Raw genomic sequence first — 23,989 nt, 5'->3', positions numbered from 1 at the left:
GGCAGCCCAGGCCCTAATCCCAGCCCTCTGCCTGGGGGTGGCCGAGGCAGAGCCAGATGGGTCAGGGGAGCCATCCTCAGCAGCACAGCGTGCCAGGACACGTTGGCTGCAGTGAGCTTTGGACGCCAGCTCTGCCGCTTATGAGCTGGGAGACCCAGCAACTTCACCTCTCTAAGCCTCAGTTGCCTCATCTGTAAGACGGAGGCAATATTGCTGAAGCGTCAAAGACAGCCCAGTTGTATGAGATGGGTAGGATTTAGCTGAGGGAGGACACGGAGAGGCATCTCAAGCAGGAGGAAGGGTGTGGGCAAAGGCTGGGAGGTGGGCAAGGAGAGGGTGAGCTGTCCACCGTGGCCCCCACGTGGGCGACATCCTGGCCGGAGCAGAGGGTATGTGAAATTCAGGCAGAGAGGCCAGACCATAGAGGCCTTGAATCACAGATGATTGAGGGTCATGGGGGTGACCTCGGAGGAGGTGGACCCTGGGGGAACCCAGAGCCTGCCCTGAGCTGGAGGGACCCAGGGCGAGGGGTTTCAGCCATCTGGCCCTGTCAGGAATAGGGGGGCCTGGCTGGTCACTTGGCCCTACTGGGCCGGGGTTAGGGTTTCCCGGCGAGCAGCCCCATGAATGATTGATGTCCTCCCAGCTTGGGTTTCACACCGGCCGCCTCAGTGCCGCCGGGCGCCATGCCTCAGGCCCCGGCGTGGGGCCGTGCGGACGGCCGGACCTCTGCGCAGGCAGGCACGCCCTGCTGCTTCCAGCCAGCAGCCTGCACCTTACAGGTAAGCCAGGCCTCACCAGCCGGCCCAGGGGGAGCCCAGGGCTCTGATCCAGTAGGGGCTGGAGCTTGCCGAGCGGGGTCTGCCTGAGTAAGGGCCCTGGAGGTGGGGAGACAAGCAGGCTGAAGGGTCAAGTGGCTGGAGCCATGGGCCACGCGGCAGGATCCAGTCTTTCCTGGACATCTAGTTTCTCCACCCTCAGAGGGAACCACCCTCCCCCGTCTAGGGAAGGTGGGGTGAGGGCGGTGAGCCTCTTGGGACCCAGCCGCCCTCATCCTCATCGCACGGCTGAGTCCCCTGCCCCCTTTTCTACTTAGTAGCCCCAGGGGACAAGTGGGGGCCACTGTCTGCCCCAGACTCCCTGTCCACACTCGGATTCCTATGGGCCCAGGGGACGTGAGCCCTTCCTTCTTGGAATCTTTTTTCTTTTTTTGGCCGCACCACACGGCACGCGGGATCCTAGTTCCCCGACCAGGGATGGAACCCGCGCCCCCTGCAGTGGATTCTTAACCACTGGACCGCCAGGGGAGCCCGAATCTTAAACATTTGAACCCAGGATACCGACTGAAAGGAGCCTGTGACGCTCTGACCGAGTGGCTTTTTTGTTTTGCTTTGGTTTGTTTTTTGGGCCACGCCGCGCGGCCTGAGGGATCTTAATTCCCCAACCAGGGATGAAAACGGGGCCCATGGCAGTGAAAGCGCGGAGTCCTAACCACTGGACCGCCAGAGAATTCCCAAGTGGTTTTTAGAGTGTGTTCCCTGGAGCCCTAAGAGTGCTCTCCCTCCATTATCCTGAGCACGCAGTTTTAGTTCACATAGGAGCTCTGCTATAATATTTTAATTGAAAGGTATCTGAAAGCCTCCGGTTTGGTCTGCTTGGGCGCAGCGAGAGTTCCGTGTAGCAGAATGATTAGGGTCCCGGTTGGAGCCCACGTTCCTACCTCTGACCTTGGGCAAGTCACTGATCCTCTGAAGCTTCCTCTCCTTTTACCTGTAGAATGGATTGTATGAGGACTAGGTGAGGTCATCTGTTTAAAGTCCCTGGCAAAGGTCAAGTACCCCAAGGGTGATGATGCTGGCCCAGAGAGGGACAGCGACTTGCATGGAGATGCACAGCATCCTCTCTCTTCTTTTCAGCCATTCGTGCCTTCGCTGATTCACCAGGCACCCACTCCACGCCCAGTGGGACACTGGGGACCTCAGATGGACACGGCTATGGAAGTCAACCTGGGTGCCGCCGGCCGCGGGCCCCGCACAGAGCTCGACGACAAGGACTACCCCCAGGGCGCCTGGGACACGGTCTTCCTGGTGGCCCTGCTGCTCCTGGGGCTGCCAGCCAACGGGCTCATGGCCTGGCTGGCCGGCTCGCAGGCCCGGCAGGGAGCGGGCACGCGGCTCGCCCTGCTCCTGCTCAGCCTGGCCCTCTCTGACTTTCTGTTCCTGGCGGCAGCAGCCTTCCAGATCCTGGAGATCCAGCATGGAGGGCACTGGCCGCTGGGGACGGCCGCCTGCCGCCTCTACTACTTCCTGTGGGGTGTGTCCTACTCCTCCGGCCTCTTCCTGCTGACAGCCCTCAGCCTGGACCGCTGCCTGCTTGCGCTGTGCCCTCGCTGGTACCCCGGGCACCGCCCAGCCCGCCTGCCCCTCTGGGTCTGTTCCGGGGTCTGGGTGCTGGCCACCCTCTTCAGTGTGCCCTGGCTGGTGTTCCCCGAGGCCGCCGTCTGGTGGTACGACCTGGTCATCTGCCTGGACTTCTGGGACAGCGAGGAGCTGCCGCTGCGGATGCTCGAGATCCTGGGGGGGTTCCTGCCTTTCCTCCTGCTGCTCGTCTGCCACGTGCTCACCCAGGCTGCCACCTGCAGAACCTGCCGCCAGCAGCCCGGGTCCGCGGCCTGCCGAGGCTTTGCCCGCGTGGCCAAGACCATTCTGTCAGCCTATGTGGTCCTGAGGCTGCCCTACCAGCTGGCGCAGCTGCTGTACCTGGCCTTCCTGTGGGACGTCTACCCCGGCTACCTGCTCTGGGAGGCCCTGGTCTACTCCGACTACCTGATCCTGCTCGACAGCTGCCTCAGTCCCTTCCTCTGCCTCCTGGCCAGCGCCGACCTCCGGGCCCTGCTGCACGCCATGCTCTCCTCCTTCGCCGCAGCTCTCTGTGAGGAGCGGCCGGGCAGCTTGGCTCCGGCTGAGCCACCGACCCAAGCGGGCGCCGCGGATCAGACGCCACCAGGGCCGGTGGCCGAGGCCCAGCCACAGGTGAACCCCACAGCCCAGCCACTGTTGGAGTCCGTGGCCCCGCCACAGTCAGACTCTCTGGTCCAGCCTCAGCTGAACCCCAGGGCCCAGCCCCAGGAGAACCACGAGGCCCAGCGCCAGCTGGATGCCGGGGCCCAGCCACAGGCAAGCCCTGAGGCCCAGCCCCCCGGAGCCCCGGTCAGCTCAGCCCCCAGCCCCTGTGACGAAGCCTCCTCTGCCCCCTCCACGGACTCCACCCCAGAGGCCCCCGTGAACCCGGCCGAACCTGCTGCCTCGGAGGGAGAAAGGCCCAGCAGCGCCCCGCAGGAGGAGGCCCCGGGTGCAGGCCCCACGTGAGAGTCTGGGAAAGCCAGGGCCGCCAGGGCAGCAGAAAAGCTGGGGAGACAGAGGAACCAGCCGGTCAGAGGACGACGGCTGCCGTGGAGGAAGTCCTCGTGGAAAACCCCAGCGAGTCCCTTGGCCTGGCAGACGGACCTGGGCGACGGGAACACGAAGCAGCCGAAAGTCCCGGACAGTCTGTTGTGAGCGCCGTGTCCCTGCCCGGATCCCAGCAAGCTCCTCCGTGCTTGGCCCACACACGGTGCTCCAACAGTCCCCTGAGCTACCACAGCTGATGGCGCCCTGCCGGGCTCTGCCCTCCAATGGCCCCCAGACCCCACGGACAGTCTCCCCTTAGCCTCGGTCCTGCAGGAGAAAGACTGGCAGGGTGACTTCTCTGGGCTTGATCTGACCTCCCCTGCTCCTTCCCTCCCTGCCCTCCTTCCTGTCCCAACCCCTAACCGGGATACGAGGAGCGGAGGAGGAAGTCCCTGCAGAGAAGGGGGCCATTCATCAGGAGCCCAGGCTCTTAGGAGCCCACAAGCTGGCCTGGCACGGCCAAGCCCTCTCTGCCAGCCCCCTGCACCCAACAGGCAAGTGGGGCTGGGGCAGGACCTCCCTCAGCAAGCTGGTGGGGGCAGAGGCGAGAGCTAGCAAGGCTGGATTCAAATCCGGCGCTGGGTGACTCTGGACAAGCTGGTTCACCCTCTGAGCTCCTGTGTCATCTGGCATTGTGAGGGTTAAATGAGAAAGTGTGCGAGGTGCCTGGCAGGAACCGGCACACAGCAGGGGCTCAGTGAACAGGTGCTCTTCCTTCACGGACATCCAGGGATGTCCCTGCAGGGCCTGGGGCTGGATCGGAGGAGGTGCCACCTGGCCTGAGCATCTGGGATCCTGCGAACTTCGGGGCAGAACATGGTGCCCATGACCAGCTCTGGGCTGCAGACAGCCAGGTGGCCTGAGAGAGCACCGGCCCGCCTCCGTGCCTCGGGCAGCTCCAGGGGACTGCAAGGTCTGCTACGTTTAAGGGTTCGAGCGCTCACCTGCCCATCCCCCACCACGGAGGAGGTACAGAGTGCCCTGGTCCTGCCTCAGCCTGAGCTCCTTCTATACACTCAGCCCAGATGCAGAGATGGGGAGATGCCCACGCAGAGAACTCTAGGGGCCCGTGGCTCCAGAGATAGCACAGGCTCCTTGGAGGTCGCACGGTGTCTCTAGGGCAGAGCCAGCCTCCTCCCTCCTAAGCTGCAGACACTGCTAGAAAAACTAGGAAGCGCTGAAGGTCTATTTTCAGGACCCCCCCCCCCCGCCCACGCCACTTCCTTTTCATACCCATCACTCTCTACTGGCACTCACCCCACCCAATCCTCCAGAGATAGCACAGGCTCCTTGGAGGTCGCACGGTGTCTCTAGGGCAGAGCCAGCCTCCTCCCTCCTAAGCTGCAGACACTGCTAGAAAAACTAGGAAGCGCTGAAGGTCTATTTTCAGGACCCCCCCCCCCGCCCACGCCACTTCCTTTTCATACCCATCACTCTCTACTGGCACTCACCCCACCCAATCCCCAGGGTTCCGAAATCATGAACCCTTTCCCCTTTCACCCCCCGCCCCCCCATCCTTTCCCATTAGCTCAGCGTTGTGACCTTTAGAAGCTGAGAGATGCCCTTACCAGTAGGTGTAAATGACAATGACATTTTACGTGCTACCCTTCCCAGGGGTGCTTGCTGTATAGGCAGACTGAAGTGGTGCAGTCAGATTTGGATTCTGGTCCCCAGGTCTCTCTTTGCCTCAGTTTTCTCCTCTGTAAAATGGGGTGATAACATTCCCTTTGCAAGTGTGGCTGTTGTGATCATTAACCAAACCCGGGGATGGAAGCATGTTGGGTGGTGGTGTTGCTGATACCAGCAGCATAATCATAGCACTTCCTGCAGTTGTGGGCACCGAGGCTGGTGGGAGAGATTTCTGGACAGGCACAAATTTGTTGAATTCATTCATTCAGCAAATATTTATTGAGCACTTGTTAGGTGCGTTCTCAGCTGGCCTTCCATCTTGGGTGGGGTTAGCACATGGCCTCTAGTGCCCCTCAGAGGTTGTTTGAATCCTGCTTCTCCACAGCTCACCAGCTGTGTGATCTTCAGCAAGGCTCTTGGCCTCTTTGAGACTCAGTTTCCGCATCTGTAAAATGGGGATCATAATAATGGTTCCATTTTCTAAGAGTGTTAATCCCTGTGAAGTGCTCGGTTCCTTGCCTGGCACACAGTGCTTAATAATTGTTAGCAACTAATTCGATTATGCCAGTGGACACCCCCAGGTCTCACTCAGGCCTGGGACAGCACTGACCCCCCCAGAGCCCATGTAGCAGCATCCTGCCCACCAGGCATTGCCCCCCCACCCCGCCCCACCACACAGCCTCCTCCTCCACTTTCCAAATGCTTTCACACTCCCCACCCCATTGGACTGCACACTTCCTGAGGGCAGGGTCTGGACTGATGTCCCCCTTGCAGAGTGCCCCTCTTCCTTCTCCCAGGTAGGGATCTCGAAGCTTTTTCACATGGCAGGCAGATCAGGGACTAAATCCTCAGTGCCAGCCACCTGCCTTCAACTCTGGTCCATACTCCTAACCCCGCCTCTTGGGGGACCTCCCTGGCGGTCCAGTGGTTAAGACTCCCCGCTTCCACTGCAGGGGGTGTGGGTTCGATCCCTGGTTGGGGAACTAAGATCCCACATGCCACGCGGTGTGCGGCCAAAAGATGCTACTAACCCTACCTCTTGGAGAGTGGGCCAGCCCCACCTCCAAGGTCCCAGAAGGGAACCCTACTCATAATGGGTACTTGCCATCCAGGAGAAAGAGCAGTGCCATGAAGGGTTTTGTGAGATAAAGAGGAGCTCTCCTCCCGGCCCACAGAGGAGGGTTTTGTATCGGAGGAAACATGCACACCCAAGGCCAGAGAGGATGAAGGGAGGGCTTACCCCCAACATTCCACAGCCCCTCCCCTCACCCCTAACACACTCCATGGGGCTGGGCTCCTGTTGCCCTCTGGAAGATTCATCCCTTCTGCAGGTGAGAGACACACTTCCCTCTCCTTCATAGGCACCAGACATTGAGAGCTGTGAATATGAACATTTTTCAGTTCCACATTCAGGGCTGCCGTTCATTTATTCATTCAGTATACATTAATTGAACACATACTGTACGCTAGGTCTTGTTCCAGGAAATGGGGATACGGTGGGAAACAAGGCAAAGTGCAATCCTCAATTTGTGGACGTCCTAGCGGGACAAGGCAGACAAAAAGCAAACACACAAATAATTAGGGAATTCCCTGGTGGTCCAGTGGTTGGGACGCTGAGCTGTCACTCCTGGGGGGCACAGGTTCGATCCCTGGTTGGGGAACTAAGATCCCACAAGCTGTGCAGTGCGGCCAAAAATAAAAAATAAAGCAAATACACAAAATAATTATACAATATAACATAAGGTAGTGATTAAGAACGTACAGGGGGAACAAGTAAGGGCCAGAGAGTGATGGGTGAGGGGGATGGTCAGGGAGGGCCCCCAGAGGAGGTGACATTTGAGCAGAGACCTGGAGGAAGTGAGGGATGGAGCCTTTTCAACATCTGGGGGAAGAGCTTCCAGATGGAGGGAACAGGATGTGCCAAAGCCCTGGGGTGGGAAGGGAGGTGGTGTATTTCAGGGATGAGGAGGGTCAGTGTCGCTGGGCCACATGCAGAGAGGATGGTGGAAGGTAACAGGTGGGGGAGGGGGCAATGTCGGAGGGTCACTGATGTGATGAAGGGCCAACGGAGAGGGTTCAGGGTAGGGGATCTGGTGTGGGCTTTAGACAGACCCCTGGCTGTTGCCTGGGGGACACAACAGAGAGGGAAGCTTTGTGGCTGCATTTCCTCTTCCAAACCACCCACATTCTGGTCCTGGGCTGGAAGGATTGGCCTGTCCTAGGGGTTATGGAGCAGTGGGAAAAGCAAGGATTTTGGAGTCAAACAGAATGCCAGCTTGGAGGGGGCAGATTCTGCCTGTGGGACCCACAGGGATACCTAAGCCTGCCAGGGTGGGATGGGGATGGGGTAGATCCAGGAGGCCGGCCTGTCTCAGGAGCTGGCCAGGAGGAGGGAGACATCTGTGGACAGACCTCCAGGCCTCGGTGGGAGATGGCTGAGGAACGCAAGGAAGGTTTGAGGGGTCTGGAGGGCATGGCCCTATTTCTCTTTTTAATAAGGAGGCCAGGCAGGACCCAAAGGTGTTCACCGGGGAGAATGAGAGGGCTGGGCCTTCCACTCGCCCCCTAAAACACCACTGTTTTATTTACATTGTACCAGGAGCACGTACCTTTATAACTTGAGGCACGTGAATATACCGCCTGTCCGAGTAGATACTATATTTCAGCGTCGAGGTGGACTCGACCGGGAAGTATGCATTGAGGTGGGGGATTGGGAGGGCGGGCCATTGAGGTGGGGGATTGGGAGGGCGGGCTCCACCCAACCCTGGCGACTCCTGATGACGCCGACAGGAGGAGCAAGATGGGGAAGGGGTCCGGGTCTGCCACCAGGATGCCGCACTACAGCCCCATCCCCATCCCGGCCCCTGCCCCTTTGCCCCAGAGGGACCGGGGGGGAGGGGCTGCGGGGCGGAGCTCTCTCAGGCCCCGCCCAGGACCCGCCCCCGCGCCCCCTGAGGCCCCGGCCCCGCACTCCTCAGGTTCCGGCCTGCCAGGCAACAGCTCACAGCCTCCCGCCCCGCCCCTCCGCGCGTGACCTCGGCCCCGCCCCCTTGAGCCCCCGCCCCGCCCCTCTCTCCTCTGTCACTTCCTGATTCCCGCTTCCTGCTTCCCAGAGACTGGGATACGGAGCCACCCGAGGACAGTGCTGCAGCCTCCCGGCGTCCCTGGTGAGCGCGACGGGCCGGGGCTGGGGGCTCAGGCGGGGGGTTGGGCGGGACTTCGGGGGCAGAGCCGCAGGGGGCTGGGGTGGGGGTCGCGAGTCCGAGGAGCCCTTCCCGTCCGCGGCGCCCCACCCTCAGTCCCAACTCCCCCTGGCCGCTCAGCGTCTCCCCTGCCAGACCGGGATCCTTGAAGTTGGGCTCCCGCTTCACCTTGGACCCTGCTCTGAGGGCGCTCTGGGATGGTCTGTGGCTGGGAGCGGCGTCCCGACCCCCGCCCAGTCCTGCCAGGCCCCCTGGACCGGCCTGGGGCTCCCTGCACATTCCTGCAGGCACTGCACATTCCGTGGGACCCAGAACTGTGGCCTAGCGCGGACCCACAACGGAGATCATTCCGGCCTCCTCTGTCTGTCCTCCCCATCACCCTGCTTCCAAATCCTGGTCAGGAAGGAGCCTTCTGGGAACTGACTAGGACCCACTGAGGAGCTCAGCTGGCACCGGCTCGGGCACCTCCCCCCCCCACACACACACGCATACCAGAGTCCGGGGACAGGCCCTGGGTAGCGTCCAGCAGAGCCCCTCAGGACTCAGCAGTGGTTCTGCAGGAGGTCAATGCATTTTGCCTTCAGATCCCCCCTTGGGGAGAGGTGGCCAGGTCTGCCCTGTGACCCTATCCTGTAACTTGGGAAACCGAGAGCCAGGCAGGTTATCAGGCCCCGGCGCCCTGTTGCATCCTTCCCGCTCCCTTCGTGCAGCCCTGGGAGGCTTGGGGGTTGTTGGGAGGGGCAGAGGCTGACCTATGCTTCCACCCTGCAGTCATGTTCCGCAAAGTGGTCCGGCAGAGCAAATTCCGACATGTGTTCGGGCAGCCTGTCAAGAATGACCAGTGCTATGAGGACATTCGAGTGTCCCGTGTCACCTGGGACAGCACCTTCTGCGCCGTCAACCCCAAGTTCCTGGCAGTGATTGTGGAGGCCAGCGGTGGAGGCGCCTTCCTGGTGCTCCCCCTAAGCAAGGTGGGCCCCATCGGGGCTGGGAGGAGACTGGAGCCAGCTTGGTCGCATCTGCCAGGTCTCTCTGCTCCCTTCACAACCCGTAATTTGCCCATCCCCACACTGCCGGGCAGGTGTCGTAATCCACATTTACTGCCTGGGCGGTGTTAGCACAGATAGGGAAAGTCTGTTTTTTATTGCCACGGAGTCAGAGGCAGAGGCAACAAACGTCTCCCGCTCACCTGGTGACACCTGTGAGGAAGGGGTGGGTCAGGAGGAGGCGGGGTGAGAGCCACATCTGGGCCACCTGTGGGCCAGGCCAACCGCGTCATTCCCCGTCCACAGAGCGGAGGGCTGACGTTCTGGGAGGGGTGGAGCCTGGGCATCTTGGGTCCCCCTTGACTGGCCCCCTCATGCCTGCAGACCGGCCGCATTGACAAGGCCTACCCGACAGTGTGCGGACACACAGGGCCTGTCCTGGACATTGACTGGTGTCCCCACAATGACGAAGTCATCGCCAGCGGCTCAGAGGACTGCACGGTCATGGTGAGGCATGGGGCTGTGATGGGGCGGGGGTCGCAGATGTGGCTCAAGGCTCCTGGCAGCGGGGCCAAGCGGGGGCCTCAGCTGCCCTCCCCGCCCCTCCCCAGGTGTGGCAGATCCCGGAGAACGGGCTGGTCTCCCCGCTGACAGAGCCGGTGGTGGTGCTCGAGGGGCACACCAAGCGAGTGGGCATCACCACCTGGCACCCGACGGCCCGCAACGTGCTGCTCAGCGCAGGTCTGCACCACCGCCCCCGCCCTGCCCCTCTACGCGCACAGCTCCGCGGCATCCCACACCCTCTCCCAGGCCCGTCTGACACCCAGGAAGGTTGAGGCCCACAGAGGTCGAGTGCCGGGTCAGGTCCCAGGAGGGTGGTCAGGGCTGATGGCCCCCTGCCCGGCAGGCTGCGACAACGTGGTGCTCATCTGGAACGTGGGCACGGCGGAGGAGCTGTACCGCCTGGACAGCCTGCACCCCGACCTCATCTACAACGTCAGCTGGAACCGCGAGGGCAGCCTCTTCTGCACCGCGTGCAAGGACAAGAGCGTGCGCATCATTGACCCCCGCCGGGGGACTCTGGTGGCGGTACGTGGCCCTGGAGGGTGAGGATGGACGCAGACTGGCCGAGGGGCTCTCTTGGGGCTCCACCCTGACGACCGCTCCATCTCCCCGGCAGGAGCGGGAGAAGGCTCACGAGGGGGCCCGGCCCATGCGGGCCATCTTCCTGGCGGACGGCAAGGTGTTCACCACGGGCTTCAGCCGCATGAGCGAGCGGCAGCTGGCGCTCTGGGACCCAGTGAGTGGCCCGAGCGGGCGGCCTCGAGGCGGGCTCCACCCTGGGCGAGGAGGGCGGGGGTCACCCGGAGAGGCCTGTCGTTCCCAGGTTCTCAGCCTGGCACCTGAGGCAGCCAGGACCTGGAGCCCTGCCAGCCTCTCCTCTCCCTGCCCCCTGCTCTCTGGCCTCCCCCACCGCCTCCACCTGCCTCCGTGTCTGCCCACAGTGTTCTTGCCCCCTGAAAGGCCCTTCCCTCCTTTGCTTGTCTGTCAACACTCAGCTGTCCTTCGAGGCCCAGTGCAGAGGTCCCCTTCTCCGGGGAGGCTTCCAGCCTTTCCTGTGAAGTGCTCTGTCCCACAGGCTTAACCTTGTGTCTAGTGACCTCCAGGGCCCCCTCTGAGACAGCAGCTAGTGCTCCCCGGCACCCCGGGCTCCCGCGTGGTGGGGACTTTCTTAGTACTTGTTTGGTGGCCTGGGGGTAGTCTGAAGGCCTGGAGTAGGCGGGGAAAATGGGCCCGTGCGAGTGGAGGGAGGGGAGCCAGGAGGGCCTGGCGGGACTACACCGTGTGGGCAAAGGGTGGCAGTGGTAGGGGCAGTGCCAGCCGGCTTGTGAGGCTAGCTGGGGCCAGTCCCAGTGACGGGTTAGGACAGTGAGGGGAGAGGGGAGGCTCTGGCCTGGCCTGACTGCCCCTCAACCCATGTGCCAGGAGAACTTGGGGGAGCCCATGGCCCTGCAGGAGTTGGACTCTAGCAACGGGGCTCTGTTGCCCTTCTATGACCCTGACACCAACGTGGTCTACGTCTGTGGCAAGGTAGGGCTGGGCAGGGCCGGCGGGGACAGGGAAGAGATAGGCAGGCCCGGGTGCTGACCCCCACCCCTCCCGCCCTGCAGGGTGACTCCAGCATCCGGTACTTTGAGATCACAGACGAGCCCCCCTACATCCACTTCCTGAACACGTTCACCAGCAAAGAGCCCCAGAGGGGCATGGGCAGCATGCCCAAGAGGGGCTTGGAGGTCAGCAAGTGCGAGATTGCCCGGTAAGAAGGTGGATGTAGGGGGCTGCTCAGGGGCAGGAGCCGGCCCAGAGGGGCCCCGGGGTCAGGGGCCAGCCTGTGGGAGGGGCCAGGGTAAGGACTGGAAGGGGAGAGCTGGGAGAGCTGGGAGAGCTGGGAGGGGCAGGTTCCACCCATGGGTCCTCCCTCCCCGCCCTTTCCCAGGTTCTACAAACTGCATGAGCGCAAGTGTGAGCCCATCGTCATGACTGTGCCACGAAAGGTGAGGCCACCTAGTTCCCTGCCCACCCGCTCCCTTTCTAGCAGACAGACCACACAGGGGTGACCAAGGTGAGGCTTATGAATGGGACATGGCCGAGTGTGGGTGTAGTCAGTGGGCTGGATAGACGCCAGCGTGCCCAGCCAGGCGCAGGCAGGGATGAAACACAGGGTGAACTGAGGCCTCGCTCTGCATGAGCCACAGGAGACAGATACTGGGCAGCCTTGGAGGTCTCCCTGTAGGAGGCAGCATGGCTGGGGCAGGGCCTCCAACGAGGGGCGGGTAGTAAGCCAGGCGCAGGCACGGAGGTGGGAATGGAAAGAGGGGCGGGGAGTCTGGCTGCAGTGGAGGCTCCCGTGAGGTGGGGACTCGGCCACGTGGGGCTCGGCCTCAGAGCCCCAGCTGAGAGCCTTGAACGTGCTTCATTTCTCTCCAGCCAGCGTTTGCTGAGGGCACAGGGTAGCGTGCCAGGCACGTCCAGGGAGCAGAGCTGAGGACGAGTTTGACGGGGCCACAGCCCCAGGGACTCACTGTCCACGGGGCACAGGCGTGGCTCCCAGAGTCCCACAAAGCCACGTCGCTGGCCCCTGCTTGGGAAGGTTGGGGGGAATCTTCAGGGGGAGCTGTCGGTGGTGTCCAGAGGGAAGTGAAAGAACAGAGCTTTAGAAAGGTCACTAGGGGTCAGGCCATGGGAAGCTTTAGAAAGGTCACTAGGGGTCAGGCCACTGGGAAGATGGGTTGACAGGGTGCAAGCCTGGAGGCCAGGAGAGTGTTGAGGAGGTGGCCACTCAGGGTCCAGAGGAGAGGACCCTGCAGGTGGGCCCCAGCTGACCCAGACCTCCCCCCCGCCCAGTCGGACCTCTTCCAGGATGATCTGTACCCCGACACGGCTGGGCCTGAGGCGGCCCTGGAGGCAGAGGAGTGGGTGAGCGGGCGGGATGCCAACCCCATCCTCATCTCCCTGCGGGAAGCCTACGTGCCCAGCAAACAGCGGGACCTGAAGGTCAACCGGCGCAACGTGTTATCAGACAGCCGGCCTGCCGTGGCCCCTGGCTCCCCCCGCCCGGGAGCCTCCACGCCTGCTGCCTTCGCCAGTATTGCCGCCCCTGGCGGCAGCCTTGCCGGAGCCGGGGTAGGTGCCCCTCAGCTCAGGGTGGTGTTGGGAAGCCCAGGTGTTGCCCAGGTCTGCTGTGCCTGCCTGAACCACTCACTGCCCCTCTCTGGGCCTCAGGCCCCTCTGCCTGATAGTGGATTTGGGGAGGGCTGCAGCTCCGAAACCCCTGCCCCCACCCCGCTCATGTCCCTGCAGGAGGCTGGGAAGCTGGAGGAGGTGATGCAGGAGCTGCGAGCACTGAGAGCGCTGGTCAAGGAGCAGGGGGAACGCATCTGCCGCCTGGAGGAGCAGCTCGGCCGCATGGAAAATGGAGACGCCTAGACCTCGGGGCCCAGTGGATGCCACTCCCCATTCACCTCCTCCTCCCACCCCTTTCTCACTCAGCCTCTGCTGGCGGGTCACACCGACTCCGGCTGGCTGCCCCTGCTCCCGCTGAGGGTTTCTGGGGCAGGTTCAGGGACCAGTCCACACCCTGACCCATCCTGTGGGCCTAGGCTGGAGCCACCGCCTGGCTTTGGGCATTGTTACTGGGGAGGGGTTTTGTACCCAGGAGAGCTTCTACTCTGAGGCACCGTCTCCCCCACCCCCCCCCCCACCCAGCCCCCCTGCTCCCTCCCCTGAGGAAGCAGGAGGGATGGGCTCTATATTTTCATTCCAAATAAAATTCTCTTTCTAAAAGCCAGGTTTGCCCTTCTGCTGCAAGGGTGGGACTGGGAAAGGAAGTCTGGACCCCTGGGGACACAGGGCGCCCCCATGGGTCATAAATGTGGGAAAGGTCTGGGGGACCTGAGCATCCCCCGCCCCGCCCCCCATAGCCCCAGCCTGGCCCGGGGAGAGGCCAGTGAGGATCTGGTGTGGACCAGGGTGGTTCTGAGAGGCCCCGGGGTTGGGGGGGCGGGTAGGTGGGGGGCGTAGGTGGGTGGGGCGACGAGGGTCCTGTCGCAGGGAGGGCTGAGCAGGGTGTCGTGGGCAGGAAGCGGAAGCGCCGAGTTAACCCCGGGTGCATCAAGAGCGCAAGCTCATTTCTCGCTCCACACGGCCAGGGCTGGAGGTGGGCGCCCGGCGCTGAGAGGCCAGCAGACCGATGGTGAGCGTGGAGCCTGCTGGGTCCTTGGGGTGGGGGCCACAGGAGGTCAGGGCTGGAATGTCTAGGCCCCGGGAGCTGAGGAGCTAAGGAAGGACCCCCCGCGGGCCCGGGGGCAGGAGCAGCCAGGCAGGGGGCAGAGACGAGAGACCCGGGATGAGCCCAGGGCAGAAGCTGGGCCTTCCTCTCACCTCACGTCAGACCTGGGCCTCCCTCAGATTCAGGGGGTGGCCCCCCCAGGGCCCCACTCCATGCCCGACCCCCCTTCAAGACCCCCAGGTGGACTCTCACGTGCTCTGCTCGGGAGCCGGGACTGGGCACAGCCTCTACTCGCATCCCTGGAGCCTGGGCGCACAGCGTGGGGTGGGGAAGGCTTGTTCGCGTCTCAGCACCCCTCCCCCCGCGCACCCCCCACCCGCCTTGTTCCGACCGCAGGCTTCCTCTGGCAGCTGCACCCTCCTCCCCCAGCCCCTGGCCCTGCGAGGCCCGAGGCCCCAGGGACGGAGAGTTGAACGGAAACGCTGCAGCTGGGGCAGTCCCCGTGGCTGGGAGGGAGGAAGAGGGGTCTCAGTGACCCCCATCCTGGGACCTGGCCAAATGGAGGCCACACGGTTGCCTCGGGCTCGGTCCCCCCATCCTGGGCCTCAGGAAGAGCCGGCTGCAACGCCAGCCTTGCAGGTGCCTTCCTTCCCTTCCATCCCCTCCTCCGCGGGGCTGTCTTTACGGATATTTCTTGAGCACCTACTCTGCGCTAGGAAGTGTTTAGGTGCTTAAGCCAGAAAGATCCCCGTCTTCCTGGGGGGAAGATAAAAGAATGAGCGTACTGAACAGGCAGAGTCACCTCCTGTGTCGGGAAGCGGGTGGCAGGGTGAAGCAGGGCTGGGCGGCGGGGATGAATGTCGGGGTACTCATCCAGGCCAGCCTAGGCTGCACTGAGGTGCCTGGAGCCAGGGCGAGCAGGGAGCCGTGTGGTGGCTCTGGCCGGGGTCGGGGTGGGGGGCTCCCCAGGCAGGAGCCGGCTTACGCGGTGGTGCCGTGGGAGAGAGGGAGGCGGGAGGGAGGAGGGCGCGCCGCTGGCGTACGTCACAGAGCCAGGAGGGGCCTGACCGACGAGGACTTGGGCTTTTCTGCTCGACTGCCCCCACCTCGCCCAAGAGGCAACCAGCCGCAGGCAACGAGCCCCTTCCCGTCTCCCCCCAGGGCCTGCCCTGCGTCCTGGGGCTCTGGACTCTGCCGGCCCCGCCAGGGGCCCCGGGCCCAGGCAGCGGCGCCGAGGACAGCCCGGGCCCCAGCTCCTCGGTCGCTGTCATCCTGCTGCTGCTGCTGCTGCTCCTGCTGGCCACCGGCCTGGCGCTGGCCTGGCGCCGCCTGAGCCGGGACTCGGCGGGCTACTACCACCCGGCCCGCCTGGGCGCCGCGCTGTGGGGCCGCGCTCGCCGCCTGCTCCGGGCCAGCCCTCCAGGCCGCTGGCTCCGGGCTGAGCTGGGGTCGCCAGACGAGGAGCCGCGGCGGCAGGAGGACGGGCAGGGTGCGGCAGATGACTACGACCCGGGTGCCGGCCAAGAGGAGCGTGCGTCCCGGGACGGAGAGCGGCGAGGAGCGGGGCCCGGCCCGCGGCAGGCCCCGGAGCCGGCCGAGGAAGCCTACGGCGGTGACAGCGGAGGGGGCCTGGGCCTCGGCTGCCAGGGGCCGCTGGGCTCGAGGGGCAGCGCCGAGGCCCTGCTGAGTGACCTGCACGCCTTTGCCGGCAGCGCGGCCTGGGACGACGGCGCTGAGGCGGCTGGGGGCCGGGGCCTCCACGTCACCGCGCTGTAGGAGCCGGCCCTGGTGCCGCATCCCGGTCACCGTGCCTCCGCTTCCCGAGCTGCCGTGGCCGGACGCAGCCTGCCCTGGCTCATGTCACCCACACCCCCGCTTGGAGAGCCTCAGACAGTCACTCCCCCGCAAGAGTTCTAGTCCCCAAGTCTGTGTATCCCTGGCCCCTCCGGGAAGGCCATCCGTCCCCAGGGGCACGGGGCAGCCATCCGAAATAAAACCCCTCCAGCCCTGCCACTCTGCGGTGGTTCTGTCCCGGCCCCTCCCATCCCTTAGCAGGGACTCCTCCCGGCACGACCCCACCAGCCCCTGCCCCAGAAGTCCAAAGGAGAAGCCAGGTCAGGGCCATGACTGAATACTTTAATAATCCAAGGGCACAGCTCAACTGCGGGAGGCCGGCGGGCAGCCCCCCTCGGCCGGCAGCCGTAGTCCGCAGTCCTTCGTGTTCGTGATTGAGGGGCGCGGCCACCCCCAGCAGAGACACACTCACGCACGCTCGCTCCTGTACCCCTAGGCGCAGCCCCAGGCCTCTGGGAACTGGCCCGGGGTCTCACTGCCCTCATCTCCACCCACCCTCTTAGCGCCCGGGGCGCCCACGGCCTTTCTTGGACTTCTTGGTCCCTGAGGGGGGTCGGATGGGGAGGGGGGCAGTGCTCGAGGGCGGTGGCGGCGGCGGTGGCGGCGGCGGCGGCAGCAGGAGAGGGGGTAGAGGGGGCTCCATGGGCTCCGGTGGGCCGGGGCTGGGTCGGAATCCCTCAGAGGGCGAGAACTTCAGGGGGCTGCAGGGGACACCGAGGCAGAGTCAGCATTTACTGGCACGGGGCCAGGATGCAGTCAAGTGCCCACCCAGGCGGCCCCTGCCATACAAGTCCCCATGGTAGACGGAGAAACAGAGGCTGAGGCTGGTTCAGAGACAGCCAAGGCCGCCCTGGGGGTGGACGGCAGAGCCAAAGCTAGAACGGCCGCCGCCCCGCGGTACCTGATGGGGGTCCAGGGGCTGCTGTTGAGGCGCCTGGGGGAGCGCAGTTTGGGCTGGAAGGAGAAGGCCTCCTTGATGCTGTCCAGGACGGAGGGCGCCACGTACGTGAAGCCCTAGGGGGCAGAGGCGGGGCCGGGCGAGGCTCAGGGTCCACCCCTCCTTGGCCGCACCCCTGCCCGTGTCCCCGTAACCCTCAGGCCCCCAGACCTCACCAGGAAGGCCTGGTTGGCGCTCTCACTGAGGGACGTGTCGTCTGGACTGTCCACCGGCGTCTGCCTCGTGAAGTGGGAGTCAAACTGGCTCACGTCCTCCTCCGACTGCTGTGGGCACCCCGGGGGGGAGAGTCAGGGGTGTCCGGGACAGGGGCCTCTACCCGCCCCCAGGCCAGTGGGACCTCCACTCACCAGGGAGGGCCGGAAAGGGGGGTCCACGCGGCGGGCCAGGAGGGCGTCCCAATCAACGTGCCGGAAGAAGGGGTGCCTCTGTGGGCACAGTGCCCCCAAACGTGCCAACATTTCGCCCTCCGTGGCTCCCACAGAAACTCCCTCTGCCCTAGGGCCCTGCCCCCTGCACCCAGACACCCTTGGGGGCTCAGCCCTGCCCCCTCGTAATGGTCCCAGACCCACCTGCACATCAGCGGCGTCCCCGGGGCCACCCCCGATACGGTGGCTGGGATTCCGCTTCAGAAACTGCAGGACAAGGGCAGGGGGTGAGGGTCTCGGGCAGAGGTACCGATTGTTTCCGAGGGGCCCCGGGGGGGGCGGGGGAAAGGTGAGAAAGGGGTCATGGCTTGCGGTGGGGGCCCTGGAGTGTGGTCTCCACCTACTGACACCCTCAGGATTTCCAAGGTTCGGTCCCATGGCCCCTTCTCCACAAAGCCCTTCCTGGCATCACCCCAGGGCACATTCGTGGGGATCCAACTCACAACCTGGATGGGGCGCCTAGCCTCCCACTTGGATCCCCAGGGATCGACTTTTTTTTTTTTTTTTTTTTTTTTTTTGCGGTACGCGGGCCTCTCACTATGGCCCCTTCTCCACAAAGCCCTTCCTGGCATCACCCCAGGGCACATTCGTGGGGATCCAACTCACAACCTGGATGGGGCGCCTAGCCTCCCACTTGGATCCCCAGGGATCGACTTTTTTTTTTTTTTTTTTTTTTTTTGCGGTACGCGGGCCTCTCACTGTTGCGGCCTCTCCCGCTGCGGAGCACAGGCTCCGGACGCGCAGGCTCAGCGGCCACGGCTCACGGGCCCAGCCGCTCCGCGGCACGTGGGATCTTCCCGGACCGGGGCACGAACCCGTGTGCCCCCGTGTCCCCTGCATCGGCAGGCGGACTCTCAACCACTGCGCCACCAGGGAAGCCCCAGTGATCGACTTTTTGAGGACAGCGGCTAGTGCACGGCGCAGGTCTCGCTGATCAGGACTCGGACTAGGGACCTGTCCAAGGTCGGCAGCCGGTGTGCGTCAGAGCTGACGTCCCACACCTCACAGCCCCTGCCCCTCATCCCAAAGGCACATCGTACAGGTGGGGGAAGGGGAGCGGGGAGCCCCAGCAACCCTGGCCCAGGGAGACTCAGGAGCCCATGCAGGGCCTGGGAGAAGAGACGGGGGCCGGACCAAGGGCAGGAGGGAGCCCACCTTTTTGACAAGGTCCCGGGCATCTGGGGTGAGGTAGGCGGGCAGCTCCAGCTTCCCTCTGATGATCTTGTCCATGGTTTTCTTCCGGTTCTCTGCAGTGAAGGGTGGCTGGAGAAGGCAGAGGGTGAGAGAAGCCTTGCGGGCCCCCCACCGGGCCCGCCCCTGCCCCGGGAGGTGGCCCTCCTCCCGCCCCCACGCCCACCCTCCCGAGGAGGCTGGACTTGCCGATCCAGTGAGCATGTCGTACATCAGGGCCCCCAAGCTCCACCAGTCCACCGCCCGGTTGTGGCCACTGCGCACCAGAATCTCAGGGGCCCTGGGAGCCAGGTGGAACCATCAGTCAGGCCGAGCCCTGCCTGGCTGTCCTCCCGACCCCAGGGCCCAGCCGGCTGCCGCTTACATGTACTCGATGGTGCCGCAGAAGGTGTGGGTGACGGCACCCTCGTGAATCGACTCCTTGCAGAGGCCGAAGTCCGTCAGTTTGATGTGACCTGAGGAAGAATGTTAGGGCGGGTCAGTCAGGACGCCAGGCCACCCCACGGGGCTCAGCCCTCCCCACACATGCGCACCCTGGCTGTTCAGCATGATGTTCTCAGGTTTGAGATCCCGGTAGATGATGCCTTGGGAGTGGAGATGGCCCAGGGCCAGTGTGATCTCTGACAGGTAGAAACTGCAGAGACAGGACAGGGTGAAGGCAAGGGGTGGGGGGGTGGGGGTGGAGCCAGGCCCTGGTGGGGAGGGGTCCCTGGACCCCCTCAGGAGAGAGGCTGGAGGTAACACCCACCAGGCCGTATCTTCCAGGAAGATGCCCTCTCGCTCCAGATGTGTGAAGAGCTCGCCGCCTGCGACACAAACATGTCAGCAGCTGTGTGCTGGGACCAAGCTCCTCTGCTTGCCGAGCCTTGGTTTCTTCTCGGGGAGAGTGGGGCTCGTAATTCCCGCCCTACCTGCCTCCCAGAGCTGCCGTGGGGACTCAATTCAATTCAGCAAACGTCTACCGACGCCTACTCGGTGCCTGGCCCTGTGCTGGGTGAAGCTGGGGACAGAGATGAAGAGACCCAGCCACTGCCCGCAGGACGCTCAGTCTAATGGTGAGACAGACACGCACACAGCTGCTCCAGCGTGCCCGACTGAGGCAACGGCTCTGAGAGCCTGCCAAAAAACTTCGCAGAGGAGACAGGAGGACACCATTAACCCCAACGCGAGGGGACAGAGCAAGTCCCTGGCAGCGGAGAGACTTAAAGGGGATGCAGAGACGGAGCGCAGGAAATGAAGCTCCCAGGGCTCATTGGGACAGATGGGCTCAGTAGGAAAAGCAGGCCCGGATTGCTTCATGGCGAGCAGGGGACACCAGGCCAAGGAGGCCAGGCTTGATCCGGGCAGTTGCAGGGAGCCATGGAATTCTGAGTAGGAGTGTTGGGGGCAGTCCCGTGCTCTGAGACGATGACCCTGGAAGTTGGTGGAGGAGAGACTAGGAAGAGGGTGAGCTGGAGGCTTTGAGGCCAGTTAAGAAACAACTGTGACGCCTCCCCTCCGCCCAAGAGAGTAGAGAGGAGAGAGGACACTGCAGAGAATGAACCATCTGGATTGGGATCTGACTGGATGCAGGGCACACAGGAGAGAGGTCCAGGACATGAAGGGCTACTGGAAATGGACAAAACAACCCTTTGGACATCTATACAAACTCCCACTATTCCCATCCACCCCCAACACCGGTGAGGGATACAAGAGGCACTGGACAGACGTTTGCTGAATGAATGAATGAACGAATGAATGAATGAACGGACAGAGGGATGGATGAGGTGGGGCCCCCCTGGCCATTCTACATACCACGTCTCTCCCAGCTCCCCCCAGAGCTCCCCGTGCTGGTTCCCCGGCCTTGCCCACACCCCGGATGGGCCCGCACTCATACCACTGAGGCACTCCAGGATGAGGTAGAGTTTGCCACCAGTCTGGAAGGCATAGGCCAGTTCCACAATGAAGGGGTGCTTCACTGACTCTAGAATGTTCCGCTCAGCCCGCGTGTGTGCCGTGTCCTTGGCGTTGCGCACAATTTTGGCCTGCAGAGGCAGGGATCGGTTAGAAGGTGGGCCCCCAGGACTCCCTCAGTCCCTCCAGCCATTACCCTTCAGCCATTCTCTATCACCCCATTGTATTTCTCCATAATTCTGCAGCTATAAGCAACCATCCTTTCCAGAGACTGGTTTATTCTAGTAGCGCCGTGTTTCTCAACCTCCGCGCTCAGAACATTTAGGGCAGATAATTCTTTGCTGTGGGGGGCTGTCTTTTGCATTGTAAGACCTTTAGCAGAATCCCTGGGCTCGACCCACTGGATGCCTGTGGCAGCCCCTCTCTGGTTGTGACTCAGAAATGTACACCGACATTGCCAACGTTGCCAGACGTTGCCTGGGAGGCAATATTGCCCATGGTTGAGAATATACTGCAAAACAATATAATTGCTACTGACAATGAGCGAGCAAGTGTCCAAGATAGTGACCATCTCCTCCACCACGTTCACTGCTGTCTCCCAAAGGCGGGTGTAGAACATTGGGAATGGCAGCCACTGGGTGAGGATCTGTCGGCTGAACGAATGACTCACCTTCCTCAGGACTTTCATGGCATATATTCTGCCCACATTGGTGCCCTGCACCTTTCGCACCTGGAACACCTGCAGGGCAGGGGAGACAGGGTCAACCTCCCTCTCCATATCCTATCTTCAAAAAGCCCTACCCTGAAGCTCTGGCACTGGGACCAAGAGGCCCACCCAAGAGTGGGGCGGTAAAGATTTCAAGTCCGATTCTAAGAGGATTTACAAGTCGAACTTTTTTTTCTTTTAACTTTCTGGCTGCGCGGCATGTGCGATCTTAGTTCCCCGACCAGGGATCGAATCCCCGCCTCCTGCATTAGAAGCACTAGACCGCCACAGGAGTCTCTATAACTCTAATTTGTTTTGAGACCCTCCGGTGCAGCAAGACTGAGGCTGTGAGGCCAGTGAGGAAGGAGCAGGGCCGGTACCTTGCCATAGTTCCCCTTGCCCAGCACGCGCAGCAGCTCAAAGCAGTGGGGCCCGATGCGCTCAGGGCCCGGGTTCACACTGCTCTCAGTCAGCTCCACCTCCTCATAGTGTCCCACAGGCCTGTGGACACAAGAAGTTAACGGGCGCAAGCTCCAGTGCTCTTCAGGTCCCCTTCCCCAGCCCATTCCCTCCTCCCCCAACACGACCCTCACTCACTCCAGGCCAGCCGCCCTCAACTCGGCAAGGGGACACACGTCCTGTGAGAAACCGAGGGGTAAGAGCCAAGGGAGGTGCCAGGCTCCCTCCCCCCAAGCTGGACTGCTTGGCCCAGGCGTGGAGAGGGTGAGGAATGGGAGCCGTCAGGCGATGGGCCAGGACTAGGAAGGAGAGCCGAGGGCAGGAAAGGGAGACGCAGGGGAAGGGCTGGGGGCCTGCAAGACAGGTGGGGGTGAAGGTAGGGCCAGAGCCTAATAGCGGTCGAGATCTTAGACAGACCGGGGCCTGCAGGAGAGGAGCCCACTCTGGGGGCGGGGGGCGGGGGGCGGGGCGCACGAGCGATCCCACCGCCTGGATGATGGGATCGAGCCGGGATCGAGCCGCGATCGAGCCGCGTCCGGGAGGACCACTCACCGCGGGGCTAAACTCTGGCTCGCCCTCGCCCTCGCTGCCTTCCTCCGTCTCCAGGTCCAGGTCAAACACCGCCGCCATGGCTGCGCCGGCCCCGCGGGCCCCCAGGAGCTTACCCAGCAGCGCTCTGACTGACAGGCCGGCCCGGGCTTACGTCATCACTCCGCGACGGCGGCCTCGCGCGCCGATGACGCAAGAGGCTGCCCCTCCCGCGAGCTGGCGGCGAGAAAAGTTGGCGTCCGTCACAAGGCATCTCGGGAACGGTAGTTCCTGAGTGCCGGGGTGCTAAAGCCCGCCGAACCTTCTTCCGCGGGCCCCTCAGTCTTCCCAGCACAGCTTCCTCCGGGGCGGCACAGGAAGCCGACCATTTTGATTCTGGGGCGACTTTGACTTTGGACGGGGCAGAGTCGAAGTGCATGCAGGTGTGAGTGTAAATGCAATTCCCAGCCCTGTTGGAGCCCTACGCTGCCAGGTTGTCTGGGTGGTGGCGAGAGGCGGGTCGAGTATATCTCTCTGTTCGCCTCTGAAAGGGAGCCGGCTGCTGCATCACGGTCTCTAACGTGCCTCCCGCTCGAGGACCCGCAAGTCAGCATTTACTGCCCCGTGCTCAGCTCACTGCTGGGCTTTGTTGCCAGATTCCTGCCGGAAAGGGTTTGGGTCTCACTGATCCACCTGTAATTATGGGCTTGTGCTGTGCGTCAGACACACGAACTTGTGTTTGGTGACACTGCAATAATGGACACACCAAACCTAGCCTGTGTGAGTTTAGATTTGGGGATGGATTCTTGTTGGATGGGATTCTGGGAGTGTGAACTGGGCCAGACCAGGCCTTGGATGAGTTCTGCTTTTTGGAAGCTGTCTGGGTGTGCCTTCCAGTTGGACAGGGGAAGCTAGATATGAGCTCAAATGGACAGAATTCAGGGTCTCCAGGCTGGAGGAGGGTTATCTGGTTGGGTGTGACCCTCGTTGTAATTCCACCCTCGGGTTTGGGTCCTGGTGTAGGTGTCCCTGGCAGGCCCCTCGCCAAAGGTCAACCCAGAGGCCTGGTCAGTGTGGCGGTTTATCCTTAGCTCTAGATGCTACGGGTATCCCCTAACTACCTCTCCCTCCCCCTTCCCCATCCCCTGTCTACCTGAGCTTGAGAAGTGTTGGCCAAGTCGCAAGAACCTATCCCAGACTCTGGACGTTTCACTAGTCCATAAGCCTTTATTTGGAGAAGGACGCTTATGGAGCCGTCCACAGCTCCTGTGCAGCACAGAGGCAGAGTTCTTAAAGCAGCCTCCCCTGAATGAGGAAGGGAGTGTAGAGTCTCCTCTGCCAATGCTAGTCAGATGTGCCTGAGGCCAAACCACCAAAGCTTGGTGGATAAGGTGCATAGTGCACGGGAGGGGTGTTCACATGTCTCAGGGCCACATATAGGAGGTGAGTGGGGCCTGGAAGCTGAGTGGGCAGGTACAACTTAGTAAAAGCAGAAACCTGGACCTTGCAACTTGTCCCTCGACTCTTCATCCACTGTGGTATGACATCGAGGCAGTGGCTTTTCCTCTCTGAGCCTGTTTCTTTTCTGTAGAATGGGGCAAGACTGTCTGCCTGGAGGGGAGATGGTTACTGCTGACCCCAGGTCATCTGCTTCTACTGCCCAGGCCAAGTGAGGCAGGTGGGGCACTGCCAAACATTGTCAGCAGGCTCCAGAACTATCTAGAATTTGTTAAATGAGGGGGTGAGAGTAGGAGGACTAGGGGTTTAGTCTCAGGTTTTCTTGGAATTTGTCCAAAGCCAGAGGCCAGGTTCTCTCCTGCAGGCAGCAGGAAGAGATAGACCTGGAGGGGTGGGAAGGATGGGCTGGGTTTGGGCCCACTCGCACTAACCTGGGGGCAGGGTGTGTGCGCGCGCGCGCG

At 62.7% G+C, this 23,989-nt stretch overlaps 4 protein-coding genes across 5 annotated transcripts; 3 read left to right on the top strand and 1 right to left on the bottom strand.

Moving 5' to 3' along the window:
* The first annotated feature begins 1,982 nt into the window (after window positions 1–1,982).
* GPR152 (G protein-coupled receptor 152) lies at window positions 1,983–3,368 on the top strand. Its single transcript, XM_007126941.2, has one exon. It carries the CDS (start codon window positions 1,983–1,985, stop codon window positions 3,366–3,368), a length of 1,386 nt encoding a protein of 461 aa, XP_007127003.2.
* Window positions 3,369–8,170: 4,802 nt separating this feature from the next.
* CORO1B (coronin 1B) lies at window positions 8,171–13,611 on the top strand. The gene is made up of 11 exons (XM_007126942.2): window positions 8,171–8,245; window positions 9,053–9,252; window positions 9,652–9,774; window positions 9,879–10,008; window positions 10,175–10,356; window positions 10,448–10,567; window positions 11,254–11,358; window positions 11,439–11,584; window positions 11,765–11,822; window positions 12,673–12,951; window positions 13,129–13,611. The coding sequence occupies exons 2-11, from the start codon at window positions 9,055–9,057 to the stop codon at window positions 13,252–13,254; spliced, it is 1,467 nt and encodes a 488-aa protein (XP_007127004.1). The 5' UTR covers window positions 8,171–8,245; window positions 9,053–9,054; the 3' UTR covers window positions 13,255–13,611.
* A 275-nt stretch (window positions 13,612–13,886) lies between these two features.
* Window positions 13,887–16,062, top strand: PTPRCAP (protein tyrosine phosphatase receptor type C associated protein). Its single transcript, XM_028483900.2, has 2 exons — window positions 13,887–14,020; window positions 15,218–16,062. The coding sequence occupies exons 1-2, from the start codon at window positions 14,018–14,020 to the stop codon at window positions 15,830–15,832; spliced, it is 618 nt and encodes a 205-aa protein (XP_028339701.1). The 5' UTR covers window positions 13,887–14,017; the 3' UTR covers window positions 15,833–16,062.
* Window positions 16,063–16,176: 114 nt separating this feature from the next.
* RPS6KB2 (ribosomal protein S6 kinase B2) lies at window positions 16,177–22,243 on the bottom strand. Of its 2 annotated transcripts, XM_007126943.4 has the most exons (15): window positions 22,095–22,242; window positions 21,681–21,721; window positions 21,464–21,584; window positions 21,048–21,116; window positions 20,361–20,508; window positions 19,233–19,290; window positions 19,018–19,118; window positions 18,849–18,939; window positions 18,674–18,764; window positions 18,449–18,556; window positions 17,438–17,500; window positions 17,216–17,293; window positions 17,024–17,131; window positions 16,812–16,924; window positions 16,177–16,611 (listed from the first exon to the last, which is right to left on the bottom strand). In XM_007126943.4, exons 1-15 carry the CDS (start codon window positions 22,170–22,172, stop codon window positions 16,410–16,412), a joined length of 1,470 nt encoding a protein of 489 aa, XP_007127005.2. In that variant the 5' UTR covers window positions 22,173–22,242; the 3' UTR covers window positions 16,177–16,409. The 2 variants fall into 2 exon arrangements, with proteins under 2 accessions (XP_007127005.2, XP_028339700.1); XM_028483899.2 differs by lacking the exon at window positions 17,216–17,293 and having other exon boundaries at window positions 17,024–17,128; window positions 22,095–22,243.
* Between the last annotated feature and the right edge of the window lie 1,746 nt (window positions 22,244–23,989).

This window comes from Physeter macrocephalus, unplaced genomic scaffold (genome assembly GCF_002837175.3).
Source record: "Physeter macrocephalus isolate SW-GA unplaced genomic scaffold, ASM283717v5 random_86, whole genome shotgun sequence".
Lineage (NCBI taxonomy): Eukaryota > Metazoa > Chordata > Mammalia > Artiodactyla > Physeteridae > Physeter > Physeter macrocephalus.
This window is presented reverse-complemented; position numbering and strand designations above follow the sequence as displayed.

Bases quoted from the DNA above. Each gene is read 5' to 3' on its own strand.
- RPS6KB2 (XM_007126943.4), bottom strand. From the start codon at position 22,172: ATGGCGGCGGTGTTTGACCTGGACCTGGAGACGGAGGAAGGCAGCGAG. The intron at 21,117-21,463 runs GTACCGGCCCTG...CCTGCCCTGCAG, and splicing joins GCAAGGGGAACTATGGCAAG to GTGTTCCAGGTGCGAAAGGT. The intron at 19,119-19,232 runs GTGGGTGTTACC...CTGTCTCTGCAG, and splicing joins TTCCTGGAAGATACGGCCTG to TTTCTACCTGTCAGAGATCA.
- CORO1B (XM_007126942.2), top strand. From the start codon at position 9,055: ATGTTCCGCAAAGTGGTCCGGCAGAGCAAATTCCGACATGTGTTCGGG. The intron at 10,568-11,253 runs GTGAGTGGCCCG...CCCATGTGCCAG, and splicing joins AGCTGGCGCTCTGGGACCCA to GAGAACTTGGGGGAGCCCAT. The intron at 12,952-13,128 runs GTAGGTGCCCCT...ATGTCCCTGCAG, and splicing joins GCAGCCTTGCCGGAGCCGGG to GAGGCTGGGAAGCTGGAGGA.
- GPR152 (XM_007126941.2), top strand. From the start codon at position 1,983: ATGGACACGGCTATGGAAGTCAACCTGGGTGCCGCCGGCCGCGGGCCC.